General features: G+C 40.7%; 1 protein-coding gene across 1 annotated transcript in view; it reads left to right on the forward strand.

Annotated features, from left to right (window-relative positions):
• LOC145342939 (beta-1,4-galactosyltransferase 1-like) overlaps positions 1-17,121 on the forward strand; it is a 71,246-nt gene extending 54,125 nt beyond the window's left edge. The window contains exons 5-6 of the mRNA XM_080188575.1: positions 1,211-1,315; positions 7,985-17,121. Of these exons, the coding sequence (XP_080044701.1) occupies positions 1,211-1,315; positions 7,985-8,132 (253 nt within the window). The 3' untranslated portion in view covers positions 8,133-17,121. The remainder of the gene's footprint in view (positions 1-1,210; positions 1,316-7,984) is intronic.
• The last annotated feature ends 7,645 nt before the right edge of the window (positions 17,122-24,766 follow it).

A 24,766-nucleotide genomic window follows, 5' to 3' on the forward strand; every position in this document is an offset into this window, starting at 1 on the left:
AGTTTAAGATTACTAGAGTTTCTCACAACACTTAACATTCGTTGTAAAATTATCTTTTGGAACCAGTGAGTCTGTTTATCACTTTTACCCAGTATCACCTCCAAGGTGCAACTTTTTCCAGGAACACTGCCATGAGATTGACAGCATAAGAGTGGAAGTCCTCATCAGTTCACTGATTTCAAATTGTGCTTAAGCAGAAGAAAACAATTCAATGATATGGAGGACTTATCCACTTCGGACTATATGGATTACTTTATGAAAGAGCAGTTCGAATACTCACTTTGTGCTGTACTATTTAATTGAAAGTGTATTTCAGTTAAAGAATGCAAGGGCCATTAGGTGTTTTGCTAGAGAAAATTCTGGCCTTCTGCCATGTGTGTTACACACAATTCTTACTTGTACAGTACTGGGTTTAACAACAACAGCCACATCTTGTATGTGTATCGCACCTTTTGAATGTGACAGACTTCCAAAGGCATTTCACAGGAGTGTTTTTAAAACAAAATTAGACACCTTGAAGTATCAGCATTTAATGAAAAGGTTTTTCAAAAGAGATTAGTATGAGGAGCATCTTAAAAAATAGAGAGGCAAAAAAAATCTTAACGCTTTGATAGCTAAAGGCACAACTGCTAATGGCTGAGTGATTAAAATCAGGGATGACTTGAGGGCAGAATTAGAGGGGCGCAAATATCTGTGATGGGTGGACAGCAAATGCAGGGCATAATGGCAGATGGACTTGAAGTGAGCTAGGACATGGGCAGCAGTGTTTTGAATGATTGGTTTATGGAAGGTAGAATGAAGGAGCTGGTCATGTGTGCATTGGAATAGTCAAGTCTAGAGATTTATTAGGAAGAAATTTCTGCTGATCTTTACTGGATACTGGACAAGCAGTCTGGCAACTTTGGACAGTGGAAGACCAAGAAAGATGGTGTGGTACACTAGAGCTAGGCGTGGTCAACATGTTTGTAGAGACTAATGGTTTTCAGCTGATGCCACAAAAGGTCAACCTATAGATAGGAAATGGGTAGGGTCCATGAATATATTATTGGCGACACCAGGGATAACGATCCAGGATTAGGAAAAGTAGCTATTGCAGACAGTTCTGTGGCAGTGATTAGATAAGAATGGAACTACACCAGTGAAGTTCCATCTCGCTGGACAATGATGGAGAGCCATTGAAGAGTTAACTACTGTCTTTCTTCTTGAATAGGATTGTTTTCAAAGGCATGTCAATTTCACGCCCCAATAATGGCATCGGGAAATGCCGTATGATCAGACACGCCAGGGATAAAAATAATGCACCTAACCCTCAGAGGTAAGTGTCCTCTTTCCAAGCAACAAAACAGCTTGTAAATACCAATTAATGGAAGTACTCGGTTGGTGTGGAGAGAGAAGTAGTGCTAATTTCAAACAAAGTTGAGTTCATATCACTCTGCTTCTATCTCGATGGTTTCCTGACTGACTTACTGCATATGTCCACCATTTTCTGGTGTGGATTTCCAGCTCTGTAGCACTTTGCTTGTGATGCACTGTAAGAAACAGAACAAAAAAATGAGTATCTAATTAGAAAGAGGCAGAGGAGTAATTTAACTTTTAGTTCGTTATGTGTTTTCCCTACTAATCCAGTATCAATTCTTGGTTCATCCCTCTAACATGTCTTTGAATGATTTACATGCAATGGTCACAGGGGTTTTAGAGATATCCACTTCATTTTCTCTTAACAAACAAATCCACACTGGTTTTCCTTAATAAACCTGCATTTGTCCAAGTCACTATTAACTTTGTCTCAAATTGCTTCTGGAAGCTTCACCACTGAAATTAAACTGGTTCGTAGTTGTTGGGTTTATCTTTTTAGCTTTATTTTGATCAAGGGTGTATCATTTGCAATTCTACAGTTCACTTGACCTAGATAGGATTGGAAAATTATGGCCAGTAACTCTGCAATTTCTAATTTCACTTCCTGCGCTACCTTTGGTGGATTGTAAATTAGCAAATGTATACGTTTGCTAACTTACAATCCACCAAGACCATTCCAGAAAGCCACCATTCCTATGGCTACCTTTTTTTCAAACCCTTAAGTTGTTGATCATCAGGTGCTGAGAATTTGCTAGCTTTTAGTGCCTAAAGTTTTTCTGGTACTTCTCTGCTGATATTAATTACTTTAAGTCCCTCAAACTTATTAAACCCTCAGTTACCCTCTATTTCTGATGGGTAATTTTTGTGTCCTCTGTGTGTGAAGACAAACAGTTGTTCAAGGTCTCTGCCATTTTCTCATTCATGTGGGTATGCCGGCGTTGGACTGGCGTAAACACAGTAAAAAGTCTGACAACACCAGGTTTTAGTCCAACCTATTTATTTGGTAATATACTTGCAAGCTTTCCTGACGAAGGGGCTAACCCGAAAGCTTGCGAGTATATTATCAAATAAATAGGTTGGACTAAAACCTGGTGTTGTCAGACTTTTTACTGTATTTTCTCATTCACCATGATAATTTCTCCCATCTTGTTCCCCTAAGGGGCCAATGTTTACTTTAGCTACTTTCCTTTTTAGAAACTTGGAATAACTCCTGCAGTCTGGTTTTATAATCCTGGCTAGTTTACTCTAATGCATTTTTTAAATTCATTTTTTATCAAATATTTGGCCTTCTGCAGTTTTCCGAAACTCCCAATTCTAGGTTCTATTATTCCATGCAACCTTAAGCCCCTTTTTAATCTAATAAAATACTTCCCAGCATGCACAGATGGAATTTTTTGCTAAGCTTTTAGTATTTTCATTGATTATCATGAATTATTTCTTTAAATGTTTCCTATTTACTGCCGTACCTTTCAGCCTATTTATCAATCAACTTTATCAATGTAATTTGACTTGTTTAAGACTTTTTGGGATTGGAGTATGTTGCTTTCCAACTTGATATGAAATTTAATTGTACTGTCTGTTAGGGTCAAGGAGAACCCTAAAGCTTTCTATAGGTATGTCAATCTTTCATTAGGACAAGATTAGGGACAGTCAGGGACAGTAGTGGGAAGTTGTGCGTGGAGCCTGAAGCGATAGGAGAGGCACTAAATGAATATTTTTCGTCAGTATTCACGCAGGAAAGAGTCAATGTAGTCGAGGAAAATGCTGAGATACAGGCTTTTGGACTAAGAACATAAGAAATAGGAGTAGGCCTTCGAGCCTGCCCCGCCATTCAATAAGATCGTGGCTGATCTGAAGTGGATCAGTTCCACTTTCCCGCTTTCTCCCCATAACCCTTAATTCCCCTGTCTGTCAAAAACCTATCTACCTGTGACTTAAATATATTTAGCGAGGTAGCCTCCACCACTTCAACGGTCTGAGAATTCCAGAGATTTCACCACCCTTTGAGTGAAGAAGTTCCTCCTCAACTCTGATCTAAACTGCCCATCCCTTATCTTGAGGCTGTGCCCTCTAGTCCTGCTATCCTTTCTAAGCGAGAAGAATCTCTCTATCTCTACCCTATTCATCCCCTTCATTATCTTATATGTCTCTATAAGATCCCCCCTCATCCTTCTAAACTCCAACGAGTACAGACCCAGTCTATTTAGTCTCTCTTCATAGTCCAACCCCCTCATCTCTGGTATCAGCCTAATGAACCTCCTCTGCACTCCCTCCAAGGCCAATATATCCTTCCGCAAGTGCAGCAACCAAAACTGCACACAGTACTCCAGCTGCGGCCTCACCGGTACCCTGTACAGTTGCAGCAAGACCTCCCTACTTTTATATTCTATCCCCCTTGCTATAAAGGCCAACATTCCATTCACGTTCTTGATCACCTGCTGGACCTGCAGACTGGGTTTTTGTGACTCGTGCACAAGGACCCCCAGGTCCCCCTGCACCGTAGCATGCTGCAGCTTTTCGCCTTTTAAATAATAATCCCTTCTACTATAATTTCTACCAAAGTGGATAACCTCACACTTGCTAACATTATACTCCATCTGCCAGGTCCTTGCCCACTCACTCAGCCTATCCAGATCCCTCTGCAGGCTTTCCACACCCTCCACGCAATTTGCTTTTCCACTCATCTTCGTGTCATCAGCAAATTTTGTCGCCCTACAGTCAGCCCCCTCCTCCAGATCATCTATATAAATGGTAAGTAGCTGAGGCCCCAGCACCGATCCCTGCGGCACTCCACTAGTCACCAACCGCCAATCAGAATAGCACCCATTGATTATCAACCCTTTGCTTCCTATTAGACAAACAATCCTCTATCCACGCTAACACCTTACCCCCAACTCCGTGCCCCCTAATCTTCTGTAGCAACCTTTTACGAGGCACCTTATCAATGCCTTTTGGAAATCTAAAAACACCACATCCACCGGTTCCCCTCTGTCTACTGCATTAGTCACATCCTCATAGAAATCCAATAAATTCATCAAACACGACTTCCCCTTAATGAATCCGTGCTGCGTCTGCTCTATCAAACCATTCTTTTTAGGTGCCTCACTATTTCTTCTTTGACGGATTCAAGCATTTTTCCAACTACAAACCGTAAACTAACTGGCCTATAATTCCCTGCCTTTTGTCTGCTACGTTTTTTAAACAGCGGCGTAACATTAGCCGTTTTCCGATCTTCTGGCACTTCCCCAGAATCCAGCGAATTTTGGTAAATAATCACTAAGGCATCCACTATCACCTCTGCCATTTCTTTCAGAACCCTGGGATGCATTCCATCTGGTCCTGGGGACTTGTCCACCTTCAGTCCCGTTAGTCTATCAAGCACTACCTCTGAAGTGACAATATTTGCGTTCAGGCCCTCAACTCCTACCATCCTTCTATCTTTAAGATCCGGCAAACTATTCGTGTCCTCCTCCGTGAAGACCAAGGCAAAAAACTTATTTAAAGCCTCAGCCATTTCCTCACCTCCTAATCTCCCACCGCTAAATCCCCCCCCTCATCCTCTAAGGGTCCAACATTCAGACTATACGGGATTGAGGTACATAAGGAGGAGGTGTTAGCAATTCTTGAGAGTATGAAAATAGATAAGTCCCCTGGGCCGGATGGGATTTAATCCTAGGATTCTCTGGGAGGCTAGGGAGGAGATTGCAGAGCCTTTGGCTTTGATCTTCACATCGTCATTGGCTACAGGTATAGTGCTGGAAAGCTGGAGGATAGCAAATATTGTCCCCTTGTTCAAGAATGGAAGTAGAGACCATCCTGGGAATTATAGACTGGTGAGCCTTACTTCTGTTGTGGGCAAAGTTTTGGAAAGAATTATGAAATGGGATTTATAATCATCTAGCGAGAAATAAATTGATTAGGGATAGTCAACACGGTTTTGTGAAGGGTAGGTCGTGCCTCACAAACCTTATCGAGTTCTTTGAGAAGGTGACCAAAGAGGTGGATAAGGGTAAAGCAGTTGATGTGGTGTATATGGATTTTAGCAAAGCGTTTGATAAGGATCCCCGTGGTAGGCTACTGTAGGAAATACGGATGCATGGGATTGAGGGTGATTTAGCAGTTTGGATCAGGAATTGGCTAGCTGATAGAAAACAGAGGGTGGTGGTTGATGGGAAATATTCAACCTGGAGTTCAGTTACAAGTGGTGTATCGCAGGGATCTGATTTGGGGCCACTGCTGTTTTTATAAATGACCTAGATGAGGGTGTAGAAGGATGGGTTAGTAAATTTTCGGACGACACTAAAGTCAGAGGAGTTGTAGACAGTGAGGACGTATGTTACAGTTTGCAGAGGGACGTAGATAAGCTGCAGAGCTGGGCTGAGGGGTGGCAAATGGAGTTTAATGCAGAAAAGTGTGAGGTGATTCACTTGGGAAAGAGTAACAGGAATACAAAATGTAGGGCTAATGGAAGGACTCAGTAGTGTTGACGAGCAGAGAGATCTCGGGGTACATGTGCATAGATCCCTGAAAGTTGGCACCCAGGTTGATAAGGTTGTTAAGAAGGCATATGGTGTGTTCGCTTTTATTGGTAGAAGGATTGAATTTCGGAGCCGTGAGATCACGTTGCAACTGTACAAAACTCTGGTGCAGCCGCACTTGGAGTATTGCATACAGTTCTGGTCGCCGCATTAGAAGAAAGATGTGGAACCACTGGAAAGGGTGCAGAGGAGGTTTACCAGGATGTTGCCTGGTATGGTGGGAAGATCTTATGAGGAAAGGCTGAGGGAATTGAGGTTGTTTTCGTTAGAGAGAAGAAGGTTAAGAGTTGACCAAATTGAGGCATACAAGATGATCAGATGATTAGATAGGGTAGACAGTGAGAGCCTTTTTCCTCGGATGGTGATGGCTAACACAAGGGGACACGGCTTTAAATTGAGAGGTGATAATTATAGGACGGATATCAGAGGTAGGCTCTTTACTCAGAGGGTAGTAAGGGCGTGGAATGCCCTGCCTGCAGCAGTTGTGGACTCGCCAACTTTAAGGGCGTTCAAATATTCAGTGGATAGGCATATGGATAACATTGGAATAGTTTAGGTTAGAGGGTCATTAGATTCGTTCCACTGGTCGGCGCAACATCGAGTACTGCACTGTTATGTTCTATGTAACCTCCACCCATTTCAGATTCTGATTCCTTTGGAGCAATTATTCTCTTTCACTAATGTCCTTCTGCCATCCTTTGCTATGAAAGCTACTCCTATTCCATTTTGTCGGAGGTTCTCAAGACAGCATATTGGGGCAGTGCTTAGCGCTGCTGCCTCACAGTGCCAGGGACCTGCATTCAATTCTGGTCTTGTTTGACTACGTGGAATTTTCACATTCTCCCCACGTTTGCATGCGTTTCGTCTGGGTACTCCAGTTTCTCCCACAGTCCAAAGATGTGCGGGTTAGGTTGATTGGCCATCCTACATTGATCCTAGTGTCGGGGGATTAGCAGGGTAAATATATGGGGTTACGGGGATAGGGCCTGGGTGGGATTGTTGTCGGTGCAGGCTCAATGGGCCAAATGGCCCCCTTCTGTACTGTAAGGATTCAATGATTCTAAGAGGTTTCATTTGATATGTTGAGGGAAGCTGTATAAGCAAGGAGTGAATGCAAAGTCCTAGGGTACGATAGGAGTGTGTGCTATAAGTTTGCTTTTTACTTTTTCCTTTTCCTTTTCAAATCTAGGAATTCCCAAAGGAATTTTTATTCTGAACTTTTTGCTTGTTGCAAACACATTAGCAATTCAAAATAAAACTTTTGTAATTTATGGAATTAGAAATTACAGTTCTTTCAGCCATTAACCTGGCCATATCATTCTGTACCTCTTGCTATATTCTTTGTTGTTAGCTAAACCCTTTTTTGTATCATCAACAGTTTTAAAAATACAAAAGCCCAATTCTAAATTGCCTATATGCAGATCCTCTACTGACCGTGGGAAAGTCTTATTAAGCCTTCTTCAATCCTAGCAATAATAAATAAAAACAAAATGCTAGAAAAACTCAGGTCTGGAGAGAGTAAGAGTTGATGTTTTGAGTCCATATATAGACTCAATGTTAACTGTGTTTCTCTCTCTCTCTCTGTCTCTCTCTCTCTCTCTCTCTCTCTCCACAGATACTGTCAAACCTGCTGAATGTTTGTAGCATTTTGTGTTTCATTTCAGATTTCGAGCATCTGCAGTATTTTCCTTTTGTTCCAGTCTTCACCATATTGTTTGATGTAATTCAACCAGATTTCTGCCTATTTTGCCATTCTTCCTCAAGGGGTTTTTCTAACAAGCGCCATGAGACACCTTATCCAGTACCTTCTGAAAACCCAAACATAATGTATCTACTACATTTTTCCTGCCTATCTGATTGGTCACATTTTCAAAATAGTTACATTTTTCAAATAGAACTTCCCTTTAATAATCCATGACGCTTCTTAATTATTCAATGAATTTCTAAATACTCAGAAAAATGAGGCTTTAAAGGAAAATTATCTGAACAGCAATACAGATTTTCTGAATTCTGGAATGTATAAATTTTAATAACTAGTAATGAGACCTTAGTAACATGCTAGTTGGTTATTCTGAAACATTTGCTTACAGGTTTAACCTAATTGCTCGGACGAGACAAACAATGGAACATGATGGTTTAAATTCACTCAAGTATAAAGTCTCGGAGATCAAGAAATATCCCTTGTACACTTTGGTTGATGTGGATATTGGTGGGCCTGGAAGACCACCTTCAGGATAACCAAAGTGGTGAAGAACTTCCTGGGGAGGAAACAAAAACATCAACCAAATCTCAGTTCTTAAATTCATGCTGCCTACCAAATGTGCCTTATTCAGTTAATTTCGTAACTGCATTTCCCCCTTGTTTTCATCAAAGATGATATTGAAATCAAATTGCGACTCTGATTTCTTCGCCTAAATTCCAGGGATTTAAACATAATGCATTTTCAAAATTGCATTATTTTATATCACAAAACTATTTTTACATGCAGGTTTTTAAAATGATCTTCCATCATGTTTCCTCATCCAGGTTTGACTTTTCGACTCTCAGGAACCCTGCCACTTGTTCTATAAATGTTGCTTTTTTTCAGTCATTCATCGGTGGAGACGTCATTCATTCTGGTTATGTTACTTTGCTGTCTTGTGGATAGCCTTGGAAACTGCTAATTTATTTGTAATCCTGATTTTTTTTTTCTTGCCTACACTAATGCCTGGAAAATGTGGTGTCTGAAGTGAGATACAAGCGCAGTGGAAGCGAACTGTGCTGCCCAGCTGTCAATGGATTACACTTTACTGTTTGAATCTAGGAGGATTTGTTCTCTTCTAACAGTACAATCTGTCCAACTTCAAATTTGAGGAACTACATTCCATCCAAATTCAGGATCCATTGTGAAATCCCATTGTTGTGAAGACGACATCAGCTCACTGGGGACTCTGACTCATCTGTTAATGTCTAGATTAGATTGCTTATTTTTCTTTTGGTATATTCTCAGGATGTGAGCTGTCCTGTCAGCGGCTCATCCCTAGTCCTGGTGGGCCTTCTCTTTGAATTATTGCAGTTCTTGTGGTTATGGTGCTCCTACAATAATGTTAGCTAGGATACTCCGGGATAGTGATCCAGCGACAACGAAAGTATGGTGATGTATAGCCATATTAGGAATGTGATTTGAAAATGAATGTTTCGATAGGCTTCAATTTTGTGTTTGCTGTCCCTTAAACGACTTTGCATCAATATGAAAATGCTGGCTTATTTTCAGTAACACATTTGGAAAGCAAATGGAAAGGCTCCATCCTGTTTGTTAGTCTGTTTGGCTGTAAACAATATATGTCAAATATTAATGGAAGAAGTTCTATGGAACTTGGCATACAGGAAAGGTATGGCCCAAGGAAAAACTGATTAGTTTCTGGCAAAGCTACAAAACTGTATCCTATGTTTTTTTTTTAAGTTTCCCATAATATTGGAAAATTGAAAAAATTGAGTTTTTATTTGGAATGTTGTGGATTGTCTCAGTTGATGTGCAATTTGTAATAGCTGTCAAAATGTGAACAGAGTATTCAGAGCAGGTTGTTAGATGTAAATTGGCCTGAAGTCTTCTCTGAGCTGAAGACATTTAGTAAAAATATTTTTTCAGCTTTGTAGTTACAGAGCATCAACCAGATGAAAGTCTCAAGGAAGATGCTAATTGTAATAAGTTTGAGCTAACAAAGTGTGGCAGAAGTATGCCTTCTGCTGACTGTCCTCTTTACTCGTTATGCTTGATTCCGTCTGTCTCATGAATTCAAATACATGTAGACTGTGTGCATATATTTCATTCACATACGCACAATGTGCAGACACTTGCACACCCCATATGCACTCCATAAGAACTGAGACCTGGATTTTATGATCACAAATTGGGCAGGCACCTGCATTTCTTTCTCTCTCTCTCGCCATTCCACACACACACCCCAACATGAATGTAAAATACTGTGTGATGATGTTGGGTTGGTAATATGCTGGCACCATGCCAGTCTCTGATATTACAGAAGGCAAATAGGCAGAAAAATGGGAAGCCCATCTGCCTAAAAAAACAATGAACGTATTGACAATTTAGCAAGCTCAACGATATGCAAATTTTCATTGATGCATTTTTTTGGGTGTTGATGGTAAAAGGTTTTTGTGTTTTACAATAAGTATACATGGCAGCACGAGGGTGGAAGAAGCAGCCTGTTAGTGGGACTGTGGCTGCAAGGGTGGCAGCATCGATATGATTTTAGACTTCATTTATTGACTTTTGAGCTTGCTATGACAAAAACAGCAAGATGTTAAGAGAATAGGGCCTTTTAAATTTGTAGCTGTGACTGAGCTAACACCTCTGCCTAGACTCTCAGTTGGACACAGAGCCCCCTTCACACTGCTGGTTGGCCACCTTCCTGCCAGGCAGCCTCTCATTAGCCATTAAACACTTGATTTGTGAAGCTGGGATAGAGCGAATGGGCCCCTCTCCATTCTGCTTCCACACTCACTTCATGCATGCATGCACACACACTCAAATGTAGCCATATGTTGCTTTTTCATTATTTGTAAGCGAGATGGAATTGTTGCCAGTTTTAGCCAAAGAAAATGATTCAAGTGACATAATTTAGCAAGCTGTCTCAAACAGATATCTCCTTTTGGTCCCACACTGAGTGTTATCCAAGGCTTAAAGAGCAGAAGATTTAAACAGGATGGGCCTTGAATTGCCAGGATAGTAGCAGAGGGCCTTGAGTGGGATTATCAGTCCAACACTGGATTATGGCCAAAGCACCATCAAGAGAGTTGCTAGCATTTTTGAATGTAGCCAAGCTGCAGCAGCTGTGCCAGAAAACAGGAATTCGTTACACACCATTGCAGTTACTTCTGGAACCTTCTTCCAGAAACTTATATTGCGACTTTCCTGTTTAGAAGTTTAAATGCAGTTAACTGTTGATAGTGGACCATATCTTCTGTATAATGCCTTCTGGTTGTTTGCTGAACTTGAATGAAAGACTAACATGGCGGTTGAGGCAGTTTGCAATGGTAACTCGATATTTTTATTATTTCTGTACATGGCTGATCTCCCAGTGTAGTGTCCCAATGAGGTCAGCTCATATTTGGAAATATCTCGCTTGTATTATCTGGCGTTTCTGATCGTCTTGGCCATTTACTTGACTGGTTGTCAGCCTACACGCTGCTATTCAGGATTCCTTCATTCTATATTTGTGGTAACCATTTTTGTATAGACAGAAGGAACTTGCCATAAACTACTTGTTCCTGTGGATGCTTTCTGTTGGGTTTTGCTTAGCTACTGGGAACCAAGGATGCAGAGAAGTCTGAGTAAAACTAATACATGTAGGCTGGGGTTAATACTGAAACCTTATTTCATGAGTGAGTAATGGGACTGTAATGATGCAAGCTTGCAGACTTCATCAGGAACACAGAAGGCTCCTTAACAAGGAAAAGCTATACATAGAACATAGAACATTACAGCGCAGAACAGGCCCTTCAGCCCACGATGTTGCGCCGACCAGTTAAAAAACAATGACCCACTAACCTAAACCAATCCCTTTTCGTCCATAAACCTATCCACGGATCTCTTAAATGCCCCCAAACTAGGCGCATTTACAACCGCAGCAGGCAGGGCATTCCAATCCCTCACCACCCATACAGAGGCTGACAATCTCCCCAGCTGTCCACTGGCTGGCCCAGTCCCTACATGTCAACTACATGCCTTCTAGATTCCTTCTGCCTAAGAGAAATCTCCACTCCTGGGGAGATTACCCCACTCCTGTCCTAATTGGTCCCTGAAGATAGATGACCCTCTTCTGCTGTGTTGCCTTTTAAAGAGACAATCACCACAGGGCTTACGTGGATATTTGTAAAATGGCATTTAAACCACTTGTAGATTTTGAGTCTTTGTCATACTTAGATTCTTGACCCTATCTTCCGATTGTCAACTGCAACAGATGGTGCAATTGCTTGTGATTGCACTTGGTACAAAACAGGCTGCATCACATGCATCCTCGGCTGCATCGACTATTTTTGGAGCTTTAGTTTGCGAAGAATCATAGAGGTGGCAAAAGGGGGCTAATCAATTCATTGGAATGAATTTTAACTTTGGATTTGGGGGTGGGGAAACGATTGATCTTATCTCTAGTTTAGAATGCAGGGAATCTGTAAGGGGAACCCAACCGGCCTCCTACTGGTTTTGAGTGGAGGTAGCTTGAGGAGCATGTGAGTAAGTTGCTTGCATATAGGTTAGAGATTTCAATATTATTCATTTTAACAGTCACAGGTTTCTCAGGTCTCAGGGAACCAGCAGCTTAAAATTGCGAAGAAAGGTTGCATACGTGAGGTAAATATCTTTACAGCATTGCTTGTGGGACAGGAGGAGCAGGCGTGTTTTTTCCAGTCCACCAAGCCACCCTGTGGCAGCACCTACCAGCAAGATTTCTGCTCCCCTAAAACCACCATCTCCCTTCCCCTTTGCACCCTGACCCCCATCATCAGTGTTGTCTGCTCATCCCCCAGACTGAAATGGCAAGAGTCATATGCTTCCATTTGTTTCTATTTAAAATGTTATTGCAAGTAGTTTGGAGCATTGAATCTTTGTACAATGTAGAATTGATACCAGGACTCGTGAGTAGCCAGTCTCAGCTGTGAAGAGTAGAGGATAGTGTGGAGGAGATTCAGACTGCGATCTGCAAGAAAGCTGTTCACCCACTTCCTGAAATGCAACAAGAGGGAGGATATTTCACAGGCAACAAATGAGCAGTGAGGAAATAAAGCATGCTACTATTTATGCAGACATGGGCAATCAGAATAATATTTAACAATTTCTAAACGGTTTAATGAAAAACCTGAAGTTTTCAAACATGTTGAAACATTTTCAAACCATTTGCTATGTTAATGCTGAGTTTGAGGTAAATAAGAACAGAAGAAATCTTTGCAATCTATTGAGCCAATTCCGAGAGTGAAAATGTGCCATGTTTTATTTTGCAATCGCTCCTTTTCACAAAAACATTTCTGAGCTTCCACTTAAAGTTACAGGCACCTTTCCCTTCATGACCTCTTGGACAGTCCATCCCACATATTCACCATCCTGTGCATTAGTTAAACCTAAGCTTAGGATACAGTTTGTAGTTGTGCTCAGTATTTTATACGTGCCTTATTTTTGTAAACCTTAATGAGCTTCCTTCCTGAATTGTCCTTCCTTCAGTATAACATTTCTGGTTTCCTCAGTAGCTGAAGTTTTTAATTTCTGCCATCAATTTATTTGCATTTAATAAGATCAAAAGAAATAGAAGCCAAAGTAGGCTATTTGGTCTTTCAAGTCTGCTCTGAGATTCAGTAAGATCATGGTCAATCTTCTACCTCAACTCCACTTACTCTCACTATTCCTTATTCTCCTTAATCCCTTTAGAACGCAAAATGCTATCAATCTTTGAATGTACTCAGCAACTGGGTATCCACAGCTGTCTGGGCTGGCGAATTCCAAAGATTCACAACCTTTCGAAGAAATTTTTCCTCAAGTCAGTCCTAAACCACTGACCATTTATTCAGAGACTGTGACACATGCACTAGATTCTCAAGCGTCTTTAAAGCCAGGATGTCTCCAGTCTAATTTGGTGTATGCAGCCCCGTATAATGTTTCTAACACTGATCTATGAGACCCCAGTTTTTTTCACACGAGAAGATACGTGCACCTAGAAGATGATGGTACAGAAGTTCCAGTAGAGATAGTGTAAGTGGGGCCAGGTATTCAATGTGAGTAGAGCCCCTGTTCTGTTGCTTGTAGATATTAAAATGACAATGAATTTTTGGTACAGCAAGACAATATAATTGTTTCCACCTGCTAAAGATTTGTGTTTCATAACTCCTGGCTTTGACAAAGGATGTGTATCCTTTTGTCTGGATCCTGAAATTGTTTACTATTCAAACCATTAAGACTTGAGAGGTTGTGGGGTCCTTTGCCAGAGCAGACAAATAACTCTGGTTGGCCAGGTCTCATTTATAAAATGCAGATGGCCTTTGTATCGTTTTCTTTGAATTTGGTCTCTGCAGGCCACATGACCTTAATGGCTCTTCAGTGATACTGAATCCAAGTTTCTATGATACTGCCATGCTAGCTCCTTTTGTTTGAGAGTCTCAAATTGATATACCTTCAGCCATTTTTAAAAGTCTTTCTCCAGTTTTTAACATTTTAGAAATTAGCCAGGAGGATATCTACATATATTGACAATTATGAAATAATGCCATTTCCTCCAAACTTTGACACAGGAAATGGGATGGCTATCGACCTTGATCTTCCATTAACAATGGCAGCCTTGTGATCCTTCTGGGATCTCACTGTTCCCCTGAGCCTTTCATATTCCTTCACCTTAATCTCATCTTGGATTTCTTCCTATATTTTTCTGTCTATGATCTACCCTTGGATTTCTCGTTGAGGAACATTCTCCTTATTTATCCTCTGCTATTTTCCCTCTTCCTGCTGCAATTTTTTTTTCTCAAAATATGTTTGAATGTACATTCCTATGTACAATGTCTCATGTAACTATGGGGTGAATTTTCTCCCAGCTTCTGCACCTTTTTGCTACAATGTCATTGGCATCGGCCTGAAAATTCACCCCTATGTTTAGGGTGGGGAAGGTAGCTGAGAATAGCAATCCAGAATATTGGGACTTCAGCAAAGGAAAACAGATGGCTAACCACTTGCCTTACCTCCAGTGACCTCTTAGACTTTTGCAGATTCACTGTTCAAATTGAGGAAAATTCCAAGTTTCCCTCTTCATATTTTGCACAGCTCTGCAATCAGTCTTAAGCTACTTGCCTATTCCTGTTTTCCAGTTGTAAATTGCCTTAATTGTCACAGTCCATATTTTTAGTTGCCTTTAATTGTCTTCAGGCTTTTGATTAGCCTTTTATGTAATTTTACCACAATATTTTGTATGGTGTGTTGTCAAAAAGGGATCACTGTTTTAAGAACATTTTTGAGCAAATGAGAAGATTGATTATAATGTTAGAGTTGCTTCACTGAATGAAGAAATGCTGTCTTGTTTCACGGTAAGTTTATTCCTTAACAATCTTTTTATGAAAAAATACTATCCTTTCAAATTTGTCTGCTAATTTGGGGAGCATGCATGTGCTGAATTTTTGTGTACCTTTTGTGCTTCAAAAAGACTAACTCAAAGTCAACAGCCATTTTGTGATGTACATATATTGCTAATTTTATCAGTTAATATCTACTGTACCTCAGATTTTAAAGTCTGATTCACTGAGGGAAATAATTTGACTCAAAACTTCTCACTTTCATAGTGAGAGATAATCAGATTTCAAATAGTCTTTGTGATTTTCAAATGCCCAAAATGAATTTACAGTCAGATGGAGGATGACTGTGCTTTGGGAGTGGAATTCTTGTCACCCTGATGTCAAATAGTGACTTGTCAGATGCAAAGAAGAATTCTCTACACTATCCTGCTGCAAGAGCATGTTCAGTCAAACTATGTTTTACAAAGAATAACTTCAGTGCAATAATTATTTATACTGTGGTCATTTGTATTTTGTATTGAATCATTTTGAAATATAATTTGTTTGCAAGAAGGTGTGTTTGTACGTAATTTGACTTTTGAGTCCAATACTGTCCATCTTAAAAACAAACTCAGTATAATTGGTTTTTAAAAAAAAAACTAGCTGTTGGAAAAAAAATCAATGTTTATTATATCTTTGACATCAGTTAACTTGTTTTTATTGGGCTTCCTATGATCAGTCGAATTTTATAATAAATAATTGCCTCAATTTGTATAAAATTCTTAATGAAGAGCTCTGATTTTGGAGAAACAAAGCATGTAGTAGTACCGTACAGTGAGGCTTTTTTATTTTAACGTCTCCCAGGGTGTCACTCCTGTTAATTTGCATTATGCTATAGCAGTGATTTATTACCCTGCTGCTAATGTAGCAATGATAGGTAACACCTATGTGTCCATGATGTTACAAGCTCCAATTGTGAAGTCATTTAGATAATTTGTTTTAAGTAGCTCAAAGTTCATTAGAGGACAGGGGAACAAACAGGAATGATGATTTCTTGTATGAATAGTCAATTTGATCAGTATCAATGTTTGTATTTTTCACAAGCTTGCACCCACTCTAATCACCTTTTCTTACCCCCTCCTTTATTCAGTTGCCATCTCCCTAGTGCGTGCATCAAGTTACCTCCACCCCTTCCACCCCTCAATGCTTTCTTCAACCAGTGCATGTGCAAGCATTCAGAAATTTATATTTCCAGCACCATGCTAGGTGTAATATTAAACAATGCAGATAGATTTGCATGTGGGGAAAAAAGCTTGTTAACCATGATTACTCTGCTGTATTCTCTGTTCCCTTTTCTATCCTATTCAGCTTTCTCCATTCTGGGGAAGGACAGAATTTGTGCTCTGCAGTATTTTACTCTGAACAAAAACTGTGCCTTGTTGTCTGGAGAATCATGTATGAACTATAGGGATATAGTTGTTCTGATGATTCATGGATCTCTATAGTGACAGCTAAATGTATTAAAGTTATCCTTTAATGATTCATCATTGATGCATCCATGCTGGGTGTGCAATCAGTGCAATTATCCTTTAAATCGAGAAATCTATGTCAGGGCAGCAATTACCTGACATTTCATCTTCCTTTAGGCAGAACTTCACGAGGTTAATAGTCTGTCTTTGACAGCAGTGTCAGATCTTCCATGGTGTCCCACTGTTATTCTAGGTGAGGGTGGGGGGGGGTGAGTAAAAATGAATATAAAGCTCATTTTGTCCAAACACCCACCCGCCATTGCTATGTATTCATTATTTGGTTGTTTAGTTGTGTCTCACCCAACTTTGCTGGCTATTGAACTCTTTGTTGTTATCTTTCTTACTTTCATAGATGAATGGCATCATTATTCCTCCCATCCCCTTTCCTTTAAAACCAATCCTAAAACTGTGTTCCATTAGTCTTTTTCAGGCTAGAGCTATGAATACCATGGAAGTATAAAATTGAAGTCAATTGATGTTTACAATCAGTTTTGCAAACACCTGCACTTTGGAATTGAATATGCAAATTATTTTTATTTGAAAAATGCTTATGGGTTTCAATGTACCCTTTTCAAGAAGGACCAAAGTACACAATTAGCATAAATTTTATTTAAAAAAATCTACCAGCATTTGTAAATGCATGTTCAATTGTAAATAAATAAATGTTTTTAACTGAATTAAGTTTATTTGCCTTTGTTTTGTTTTGAAAACAAATGTCACAGTTATTGCTTCAAATAAGCATGTGTTTTGAGGCAGTGCTGCACTGTTAGACATACTGGCTGGGTGGATAGCTCATTAATGTCTTAAACTTTGATCAAATCACCCCCTAAGTTGAATAACTTCTAGTGAGTCCGTTTCTCTGAATTAAATCCTTTGAGCTGAAATCCAGGTATTATTTCCAGTAATTCTATTCCGAAGTTCTGGTGCCCAAAAATTTTCCCAACTGCAGCATGATTTCTATCCTTTTAGTATTGCCATCCAGCTATAAAGTTTAGCATTTCATTAATCTTTTTGATCACTTTCTGTGCCTGAACATGACATTTTAACAATTTATGTGCATAGGGTTCCAAGTGGTTGACCTCCCATTTACAGATATTGAAATCCATTTTCCAATGCTATTAATAGTCATAGAGGTACACACAAGAAAAAAGACCCTTCAGCTCACTGCACTGCACTGGTCAAAGACAAATCACAACTATTCTCATCCCATTTTCCAGCACTTGGCATATAGCTTGTTTTCCTCAGCATTACAAGTTCACATCTAAATACTTGTTAAATATTGAGGGTCTCTGTCTCCACCACCCTTTCAGGCAGACTCCCACCGCCCTTTGGGTGAAAAAGCTTTTCCTCATCCAGTCTAAACCTTCTGCCCCTTACCTTAAATCTATACCTCTAGTCATTGATCCCTTCACCAAGGAGAAAGGTTCCTTCCTGTTTACTATATCCCTCAATTTTATACAGCTCAATCATGTCCCCCCACAATCAACTCTGCTCCAAGAAAAACAACCCCAGTCTATCTAATCTGTCTTCATAACAAACCTAGCCCAGGCAACATCCAGATAAATCTCTACACCTATCCAGTGTTACTATACCCCTCCTATAATGTGGATTCCAGAACACACATTCTAGCTGTGGCCTAACCAACACTCTACAGTTCCAGCATGACCTCCCTGCTCTCAAAACTCTATGCCTCGGCTAATAAAGGCAAGTATACCATATGCCACCTTAACCACTTTATCCACCTGTCCTATGACCTTAAGTGATATCAAAACCCCCTGCATCCTCGGTGTTGGTAATCTTATGCTTCCAACTACACTTCATGCCACGCTGTGGATCTTTACATCATTAGCAAACTTCAGTGGCTTTCTAATCCTTCATCTAGGTTGTTGATGAAGTATGGTGAATAGTTGAGGGACAGATCCTGAAGGACACCATTAGTAAGATGCTGCCAATTGAAGGACATAACTGTACACTCCTGCGCCTTAGCCGATTTCCTAATTGGGTCAGTAATTTGCCTTCAGGTTTGAGGGTTTCAACTTCAGCTATGTATTTTCTGAGGATGTGCAAGTCCACGTCAATATTATTAGAGGCATTCCCCTATCTATCACATTGAACACATACAAAAAATTCAATCAAGTTTGTCATACATGACTTTCCCTTTACAAATCTCTGTGGCTCATCTAGCTGAAAAATTCCAAGGTATTCAGTCACACTATCCTTTATTAGAAACGCAAGTAAATTCCTGACAACAGATTTTAGGCTAGCTAATCAGTAATTGGCTGTTTCTCCTCGATGTTCATAAATTGTGTATGTAACATGTTCAATTTATCAATCTGAAAACAATGGTTCTTGAATTGAGAGAACTTTGGAAGATTATAGTTAGGACATCTACAAGTTCTCACCCACTTGCTCTAAAATTCTAGAATAAAAACTATAGCCCTGAAGATTTGTCACTTTTTACTGCCATCATTTTGTGGCTACGTGGATTGTGAGGAACTGTTGAAATTGTGTCTATGGTCATCCAAGTCAGATTGCACCACCCATATATTGAACTTCTGACCTGAGAGATCTGTTGCTAGCGTTATTATAAACATTTACACTGCATCAGCTGAAGTCATTGAATGGATTGTTAACATCAAGCTAACTGCTTCCCCAGCCATACAAAAAAACTAGTCTTAAATCCGTTTTTCTTTCTCAGTTGGCTTCTGTGTGGTTTGGAATAAAGCTAATACTGTGGGTTCATACCCTTCTCCCATTTTCCCCTAATTTCTTGTAGATTTTAGCCAAATCACAATAGCTAGTGTATCATACACTTTGTTCATTCAATATGTTTGTTCATACAAACAAGGAATATGACACTGCTTATTTGCATTGTTCAGTTCGGTTGGCTGGTTTGTGATGCGAACTGACGCCAACAGTATGGGTTCAAATTCTGTACTGGCTGAGATAATTCATGAAGTTTTCAACCTTGTCCTTTGCCTGAGGTGTGGTGACCCTCTGGTTAAATTGCTGCCAGTCAGCTCTCCTCCTCAGAGGTCACCTGTGACTATGGCAACTTTACTTTGCAAATACTCAAACTTGTTCTTGAGCTCTAATGTTTTATATGTGGATTTCTTGATTCTTATACTCCAATTATTTTAATATTTCTTTCACCGGTGCTGCTTAAAGCACAATTTCTGTTACTCTACCCTCCCTTTTGTTCGATTTCAAACTACCTTCTGATCTGGAGTGCTTGACGTAAGAACTAGGAGCAGGAGTAGGCCATCTGGCCCCTTGAGTCTGCTCCGCCATTCAATAAGATCATGGCTGATCTTTTTGTGGACTCAGCTCCACTTACCAGCCCACTCGCTGTGACTCTTAATTCCTTTACTGTTCAAAAATGTATCTATCCTTGCCTTAAAAACATTCAATGAGGTAGCCTCAACTGCTTCACTGGGCAGGGAATTCCACAGATTCACAACTGTGTGAAGAAGTTCTTCCTTAACTCACTCCTAAATTGGCTTCCCCTTATTTTGAGGCTATGCCCCTAGTTCTAGTTTCACCTGCCAGTGGAAACAACTTCCCTGCTTCTATCTTACCTGTTCCCTTCATAATCTTATGTTTCTATAAGATCTCCCCTCCTTCTGAATTCCAAAAAGTATAGCTCCAGTGTATTCAGTCTCTCCTCATAAGCCAACCCTCTCAACCCCAGAATCAACCTAGTGAATCTCCTCTGCACCCCTTCCAGTGCCAGTATATCCTTTCTCAAGTAAGGAGACCAAAACTATACACAATACTCCAGGTGTGGCCTCACCAGCACCTTATACAGCTGCAACATAATCTCGCTGTTTTTAAACTCCATTCCTCTAGCAATGCAGGACAAAATTCTATTTGCCTTCTTAATTACCTGCTGCACCTGCAAACCAACTCCTTGAGATTCCTGCACAAGGACACCCAGGTCCCTCTGCATAGCAGCGTGCTGCAATTTTTCATCATTTAAATAATAGTCCATTTTGTTGTTATTCCTACCAAAATGGACGACCTCACATTTATCAATATTGTACTTCATCTGCCAGACCCTCGCCCACTCACTTAGACTATCTATATCCCTTTGCAGGCTTTGTGTCCTCTGCACACTTTGCTTTTCCACCCATCATAGTGTCATCTGTGAAATTTGACACACTACACTTGGGCCCAACTCCAAATCATCTATATAAATTATAAACAATTGCATCCCAACACTGATCCCTGAGGCACACCACTAGTCACCGATCGCCAACCAGAAAAATATCTATTTGCCCTCTTTGCTTTCTGTTAGTTAACCAATCCTCTACCCATGCTCGTACATTACCCGTAACAAAGTGCACTTTTATGTAGCAGTCTTTGGTGCGGCACCTTGTCAAATGCCTTCTGGAAATCAAAATACATCACAGCCACAGGTTCCCCATTGTCCACTGCGCATATAATGTTCTCAAAGAATTCCACCAAATTAGTCATACGTGACCTGCCCTTTGTGAACCCATGCTGTGTCTTACCAATGGAATAATTTATATCTGGATGTCTCGCTATTTCTTCCTTGATGATTGATTTTCCCTACTACAGAAGTTAAGCTATAGTTATCCGCCTTTTGTCTACCTCTTTTTTTTAAACAGTGGCGTCACATTTGCTGTTTTCCAGTCTGCGGGCGGGAACCTTCCCAGGGTCCAGCGAATTTTGGTAAATTACCACTAGTGCATTTGTTATTTTTCCTACCATCTCTTTTAGTACCCTGAGATGCATTCCATCTGGACCAGGAGACTTGTCTATCTTTAGCCCCATTAACTTGCCCAACTGTACCTCTTTTGTGATAATAGTTTCTTGGTTCTCACCTGCCATAGCCTTCCTGTCATCAATCTTTGGCACATTATTTGTCTTCCACTGTGAAGACCGACACAAAGTACCTGTTCAATGCCTCAGCCATTTTCTCATTTCGAGTTATGACATCCCCCTTCCCTCTAAACGACCAATGTTTACTTTTGCCACTCTTTTTCATTTTATATATTGGTAGAAACTTTTACTATCTGTTTTTATATTCTGAGCTACTTTACTCTCATAATCCATCTTGCCTTTCTAGCTTTTCCCTGGCTTTTTGCTGAACTTTAAAGATTTCCCAATCCTCTAGGTTCCCACTAATCTTTGCCACTTTGTATGCATTTTCTATCCTTAGATATCCATGGCTGATGATCCCCTTTTCTACAGTCCTTCCTTATCACTGGTATGTACTTTTGCTGAGCACTGTGAAAGATCACCTTCACTGTTCCTCAATTGTCCCACCATTAAGTTTTTGCTCATAGTCTACCTTAGCCGACTCCTTCCTCATCCCTTTATAGTCTCCTTTGTTTAAGCACAAGACACTGATATTGGATTTTACCTTCTCACACTCCATCTGTATTTTAAATTCAACCAAACTGTGATCACTTCTTCCGTGAGGATCCCTAACTACAAGATCACTAATTATTCCCATCTCATTACACAGGATCAGATCTAAGATAGCTTTCTCCTTGTCAGTTCCATTACATACTGTTCAAGGAAGCTGTCACGGATACAATCTATGAACTCCTCCTCAAGGCTGCCTTGACTGACCTGGTTTGACCAATTGATATGTAGATTAAAATCCCCCATAATTGCTGTACCGTTTTCCATGCATCAGTTATTTCTTTGTTTATTTCTTGCCCACCATGATATTATTTGGTGGTCTATAGACTACACCTATTAGTGACTTTTTTCCCTTACTATTTCTAATTTCCACCCAAATGGATTCAACCTTTTTTCCATAGAACATAGAGTCATAGAGGTTTACAGCATGGAAATAGGCCCTTCAGCCCAACTTGTCCACGCCGCCCTTTTTATTAAAACCCCTAAGCTCATCTTAATTACTTGCGTTTGGCCCATATCCGTATATACCCATTGTACCCATGTAACTATCTAAATTTTTTTAAAAAGATAAAATTGTACCCACCTCTACTACTACCTCTGGCAGCTTGTTCCAGACACACACCACGGTAGCACAGTGGTTAGCACTGCTGCTTCACAGCTCCAGGGTCCTGGGTTCGATTCCCAGCCTTGGGTCACTGTCTGTGTGGAGTTTGCACGTTCTCCTCGTGTCTGCATGGGTTTCCTCCAGGTGCTCCGGTTTCCTCCCATAGTCCAAAGATGTGTGGGTTAGGTTGATTGGCCATGCTAAGAAATTGCCCCTTAGTATCCAGGGAAGCATAGGTTAGAGGGATGAGTGGGTGTAATATGTGGGGATATGGGAGTAGGGCCTGGGTGGGATTGTGTTCAGTTCAGACTCGATGGGCCGAAGGGCCTCTTTCTGCACTGTAGGGTTCTGTGATTCTATGACCTTCTGAAAAAATTGCTCATTTGGACACTTTTGTATCTCTCCCCTCTCACCTTAAACCTATGCCCTCTAGTTTTAGACTTCCCTACCTTTGGGAAAAGATATTGACTATCTACCTTGTCTGCCCCTCTATAAGGTCACCCCTCAGCCTCCTACCCTCCAGAGAGAAAAGTCCCAGTCTATTCAGCTTCTCCTTATAATTCAATCCATTAAGTCCTGGTAGCATCCCAGTAGATGTTTTCTGCATTCTTTCTATAATAGGGTGACCAGAATTGCACACACTATTCCAAGTGTGGCCTTACCAATGTCTTGTACAACTTCAACAAGATGTTCCAGCTCCTGTATTCAGTGCTCTGACCGATGAAACCAAGCATGTCCACCTGTGACTCCACTTCCAAGGAGCTATGAACATGTACCCCTAGATCTTTGTTTTGTAACTCTCCCCAGTGCCCTACAGTTAACTGAGTAAATCCTGCCCTGGTTCAATCTACCAAAATGCATCACCTCTCATTTGTCCAGATTAAACTCCATCAGCCCACTGACCTGTATCATCTCCCACTACCGCCCTGATATCATCCTTAAATATCAGAGCCTACCCTTACCTTCCTGTTGGTGTCTCCGAACAGTCTGATAGCCCTGGATATTCAACTCCCAGTCGTGATCACCCTGCAACTATGTCTCTGGAATGGCCATTAAATCATAACTCGTTCGCAATGATTTGTGCTTTCAACTCATTTACCTTGATTCGAATGCTATGAGTATTCAGATAAAGTGCCCATATGCTAGTTTTTGTACCTTCTTATTGAATTCTAACACTTCCATTAATAACACTGAGTTCTCCTTCCTTTTAACTTTTTCCTGATTTTTGATGTAGTTGGAACCTTCTCCCCCACTTCTCGGACTCCTTACGTAGGTTCCCATCCCCCACTATATTAGTTTAAACCCTTCCCAACCGCTCTAGCAAACACTCCCCAGTCCTGCTCAGATGTAACCTGTCCAATTTGTACAGGTCCCACCTCCCCCAGAAACGGTCCCAATGCTCCAGGAATCTGAAACCCTCTCCCTGACACCATCTCTTCAGCAACGTATTTATCCGATATATCCTCTCCTTTCTACTCTACTGCCAGTTCATCTGGTAGTCAATACTGAGATCACTACCTTTCGAGGTCAGATTTCTTAACTTTCTTCCTACCAGTATTCTACTTTTAGGACATCATCCCTTTTTGTTTAACCGATGTCACTTGTACTAATATGTCTTACGATTACTGGCTGTTTGCCACCGCACCCCCCCACCCCCCAAACTTCAGAATGTCCTGCAGCCGCTCCGAGACATTTTTGACCCTAGCACCAGGGAGGCAGCGTACCATCCTAGAGACTCATTTGCAGCCACAGAAACGCCTGTCCATTCCCCTTACAATTGAGTCCCCTATAATTATTGCACCAGCACACTTTTTACCCCTCCCTTCTTCAGCAGAACCAACCGTGGTGCAACGAGCTTGGCTGCTGCTGCTTTCCCGAGAGAGATTATTCTCCTCAACAGTATCAAAGCGGTATATCTGTTTTGCAGGGGAGTGGTCCCAGGAGATTTCTGCACTACCCGCCTATCTCTCCTGTTCTGTCTGGTGGTCACCCATTCTCTTCCTGCCTGCGGTGTGACCAACTCTCTATATGTGCTTTCTATGATACTCTCTGACTTGCAGATGCTCCACAGTGTCTCCAGCCACTGCTCCAGCTCTGAAACTTGAACTTCCAAGAGCTGGAGCTGGAGACACTTCCCACACACATGCTGACCCAGGGGACTGGAACTGTCCCCAACCTGCTACATGGAGCATGAAGGGTAAACCACAGCTTGGAGTTCTCCTGTAATGTCTTACCCCTTTAAATTAAACTTTTGAAAAATGTTTTTTTCAGATGTATACAATTTTCTAGGGCTCTTGTTACTACCAAGTATAACCTATTCAAAC

Source organism: Carcharhinus amblyrhynchos, chromosome 5 (assembly GCF_965287045.1).
Source record: "Carcharhinus amblyrhynchos chromosome 5, sCarAmb.v2.hapA, whole genome shotgun sequence".
Lineage (NCBI taxonomy): Eukaryota > Metazoa > Chordata > Chondrichthyes > Carcharhiniformes > Carcharhinidae > Carcharhinus > Carcharhinus amblyrhynchos.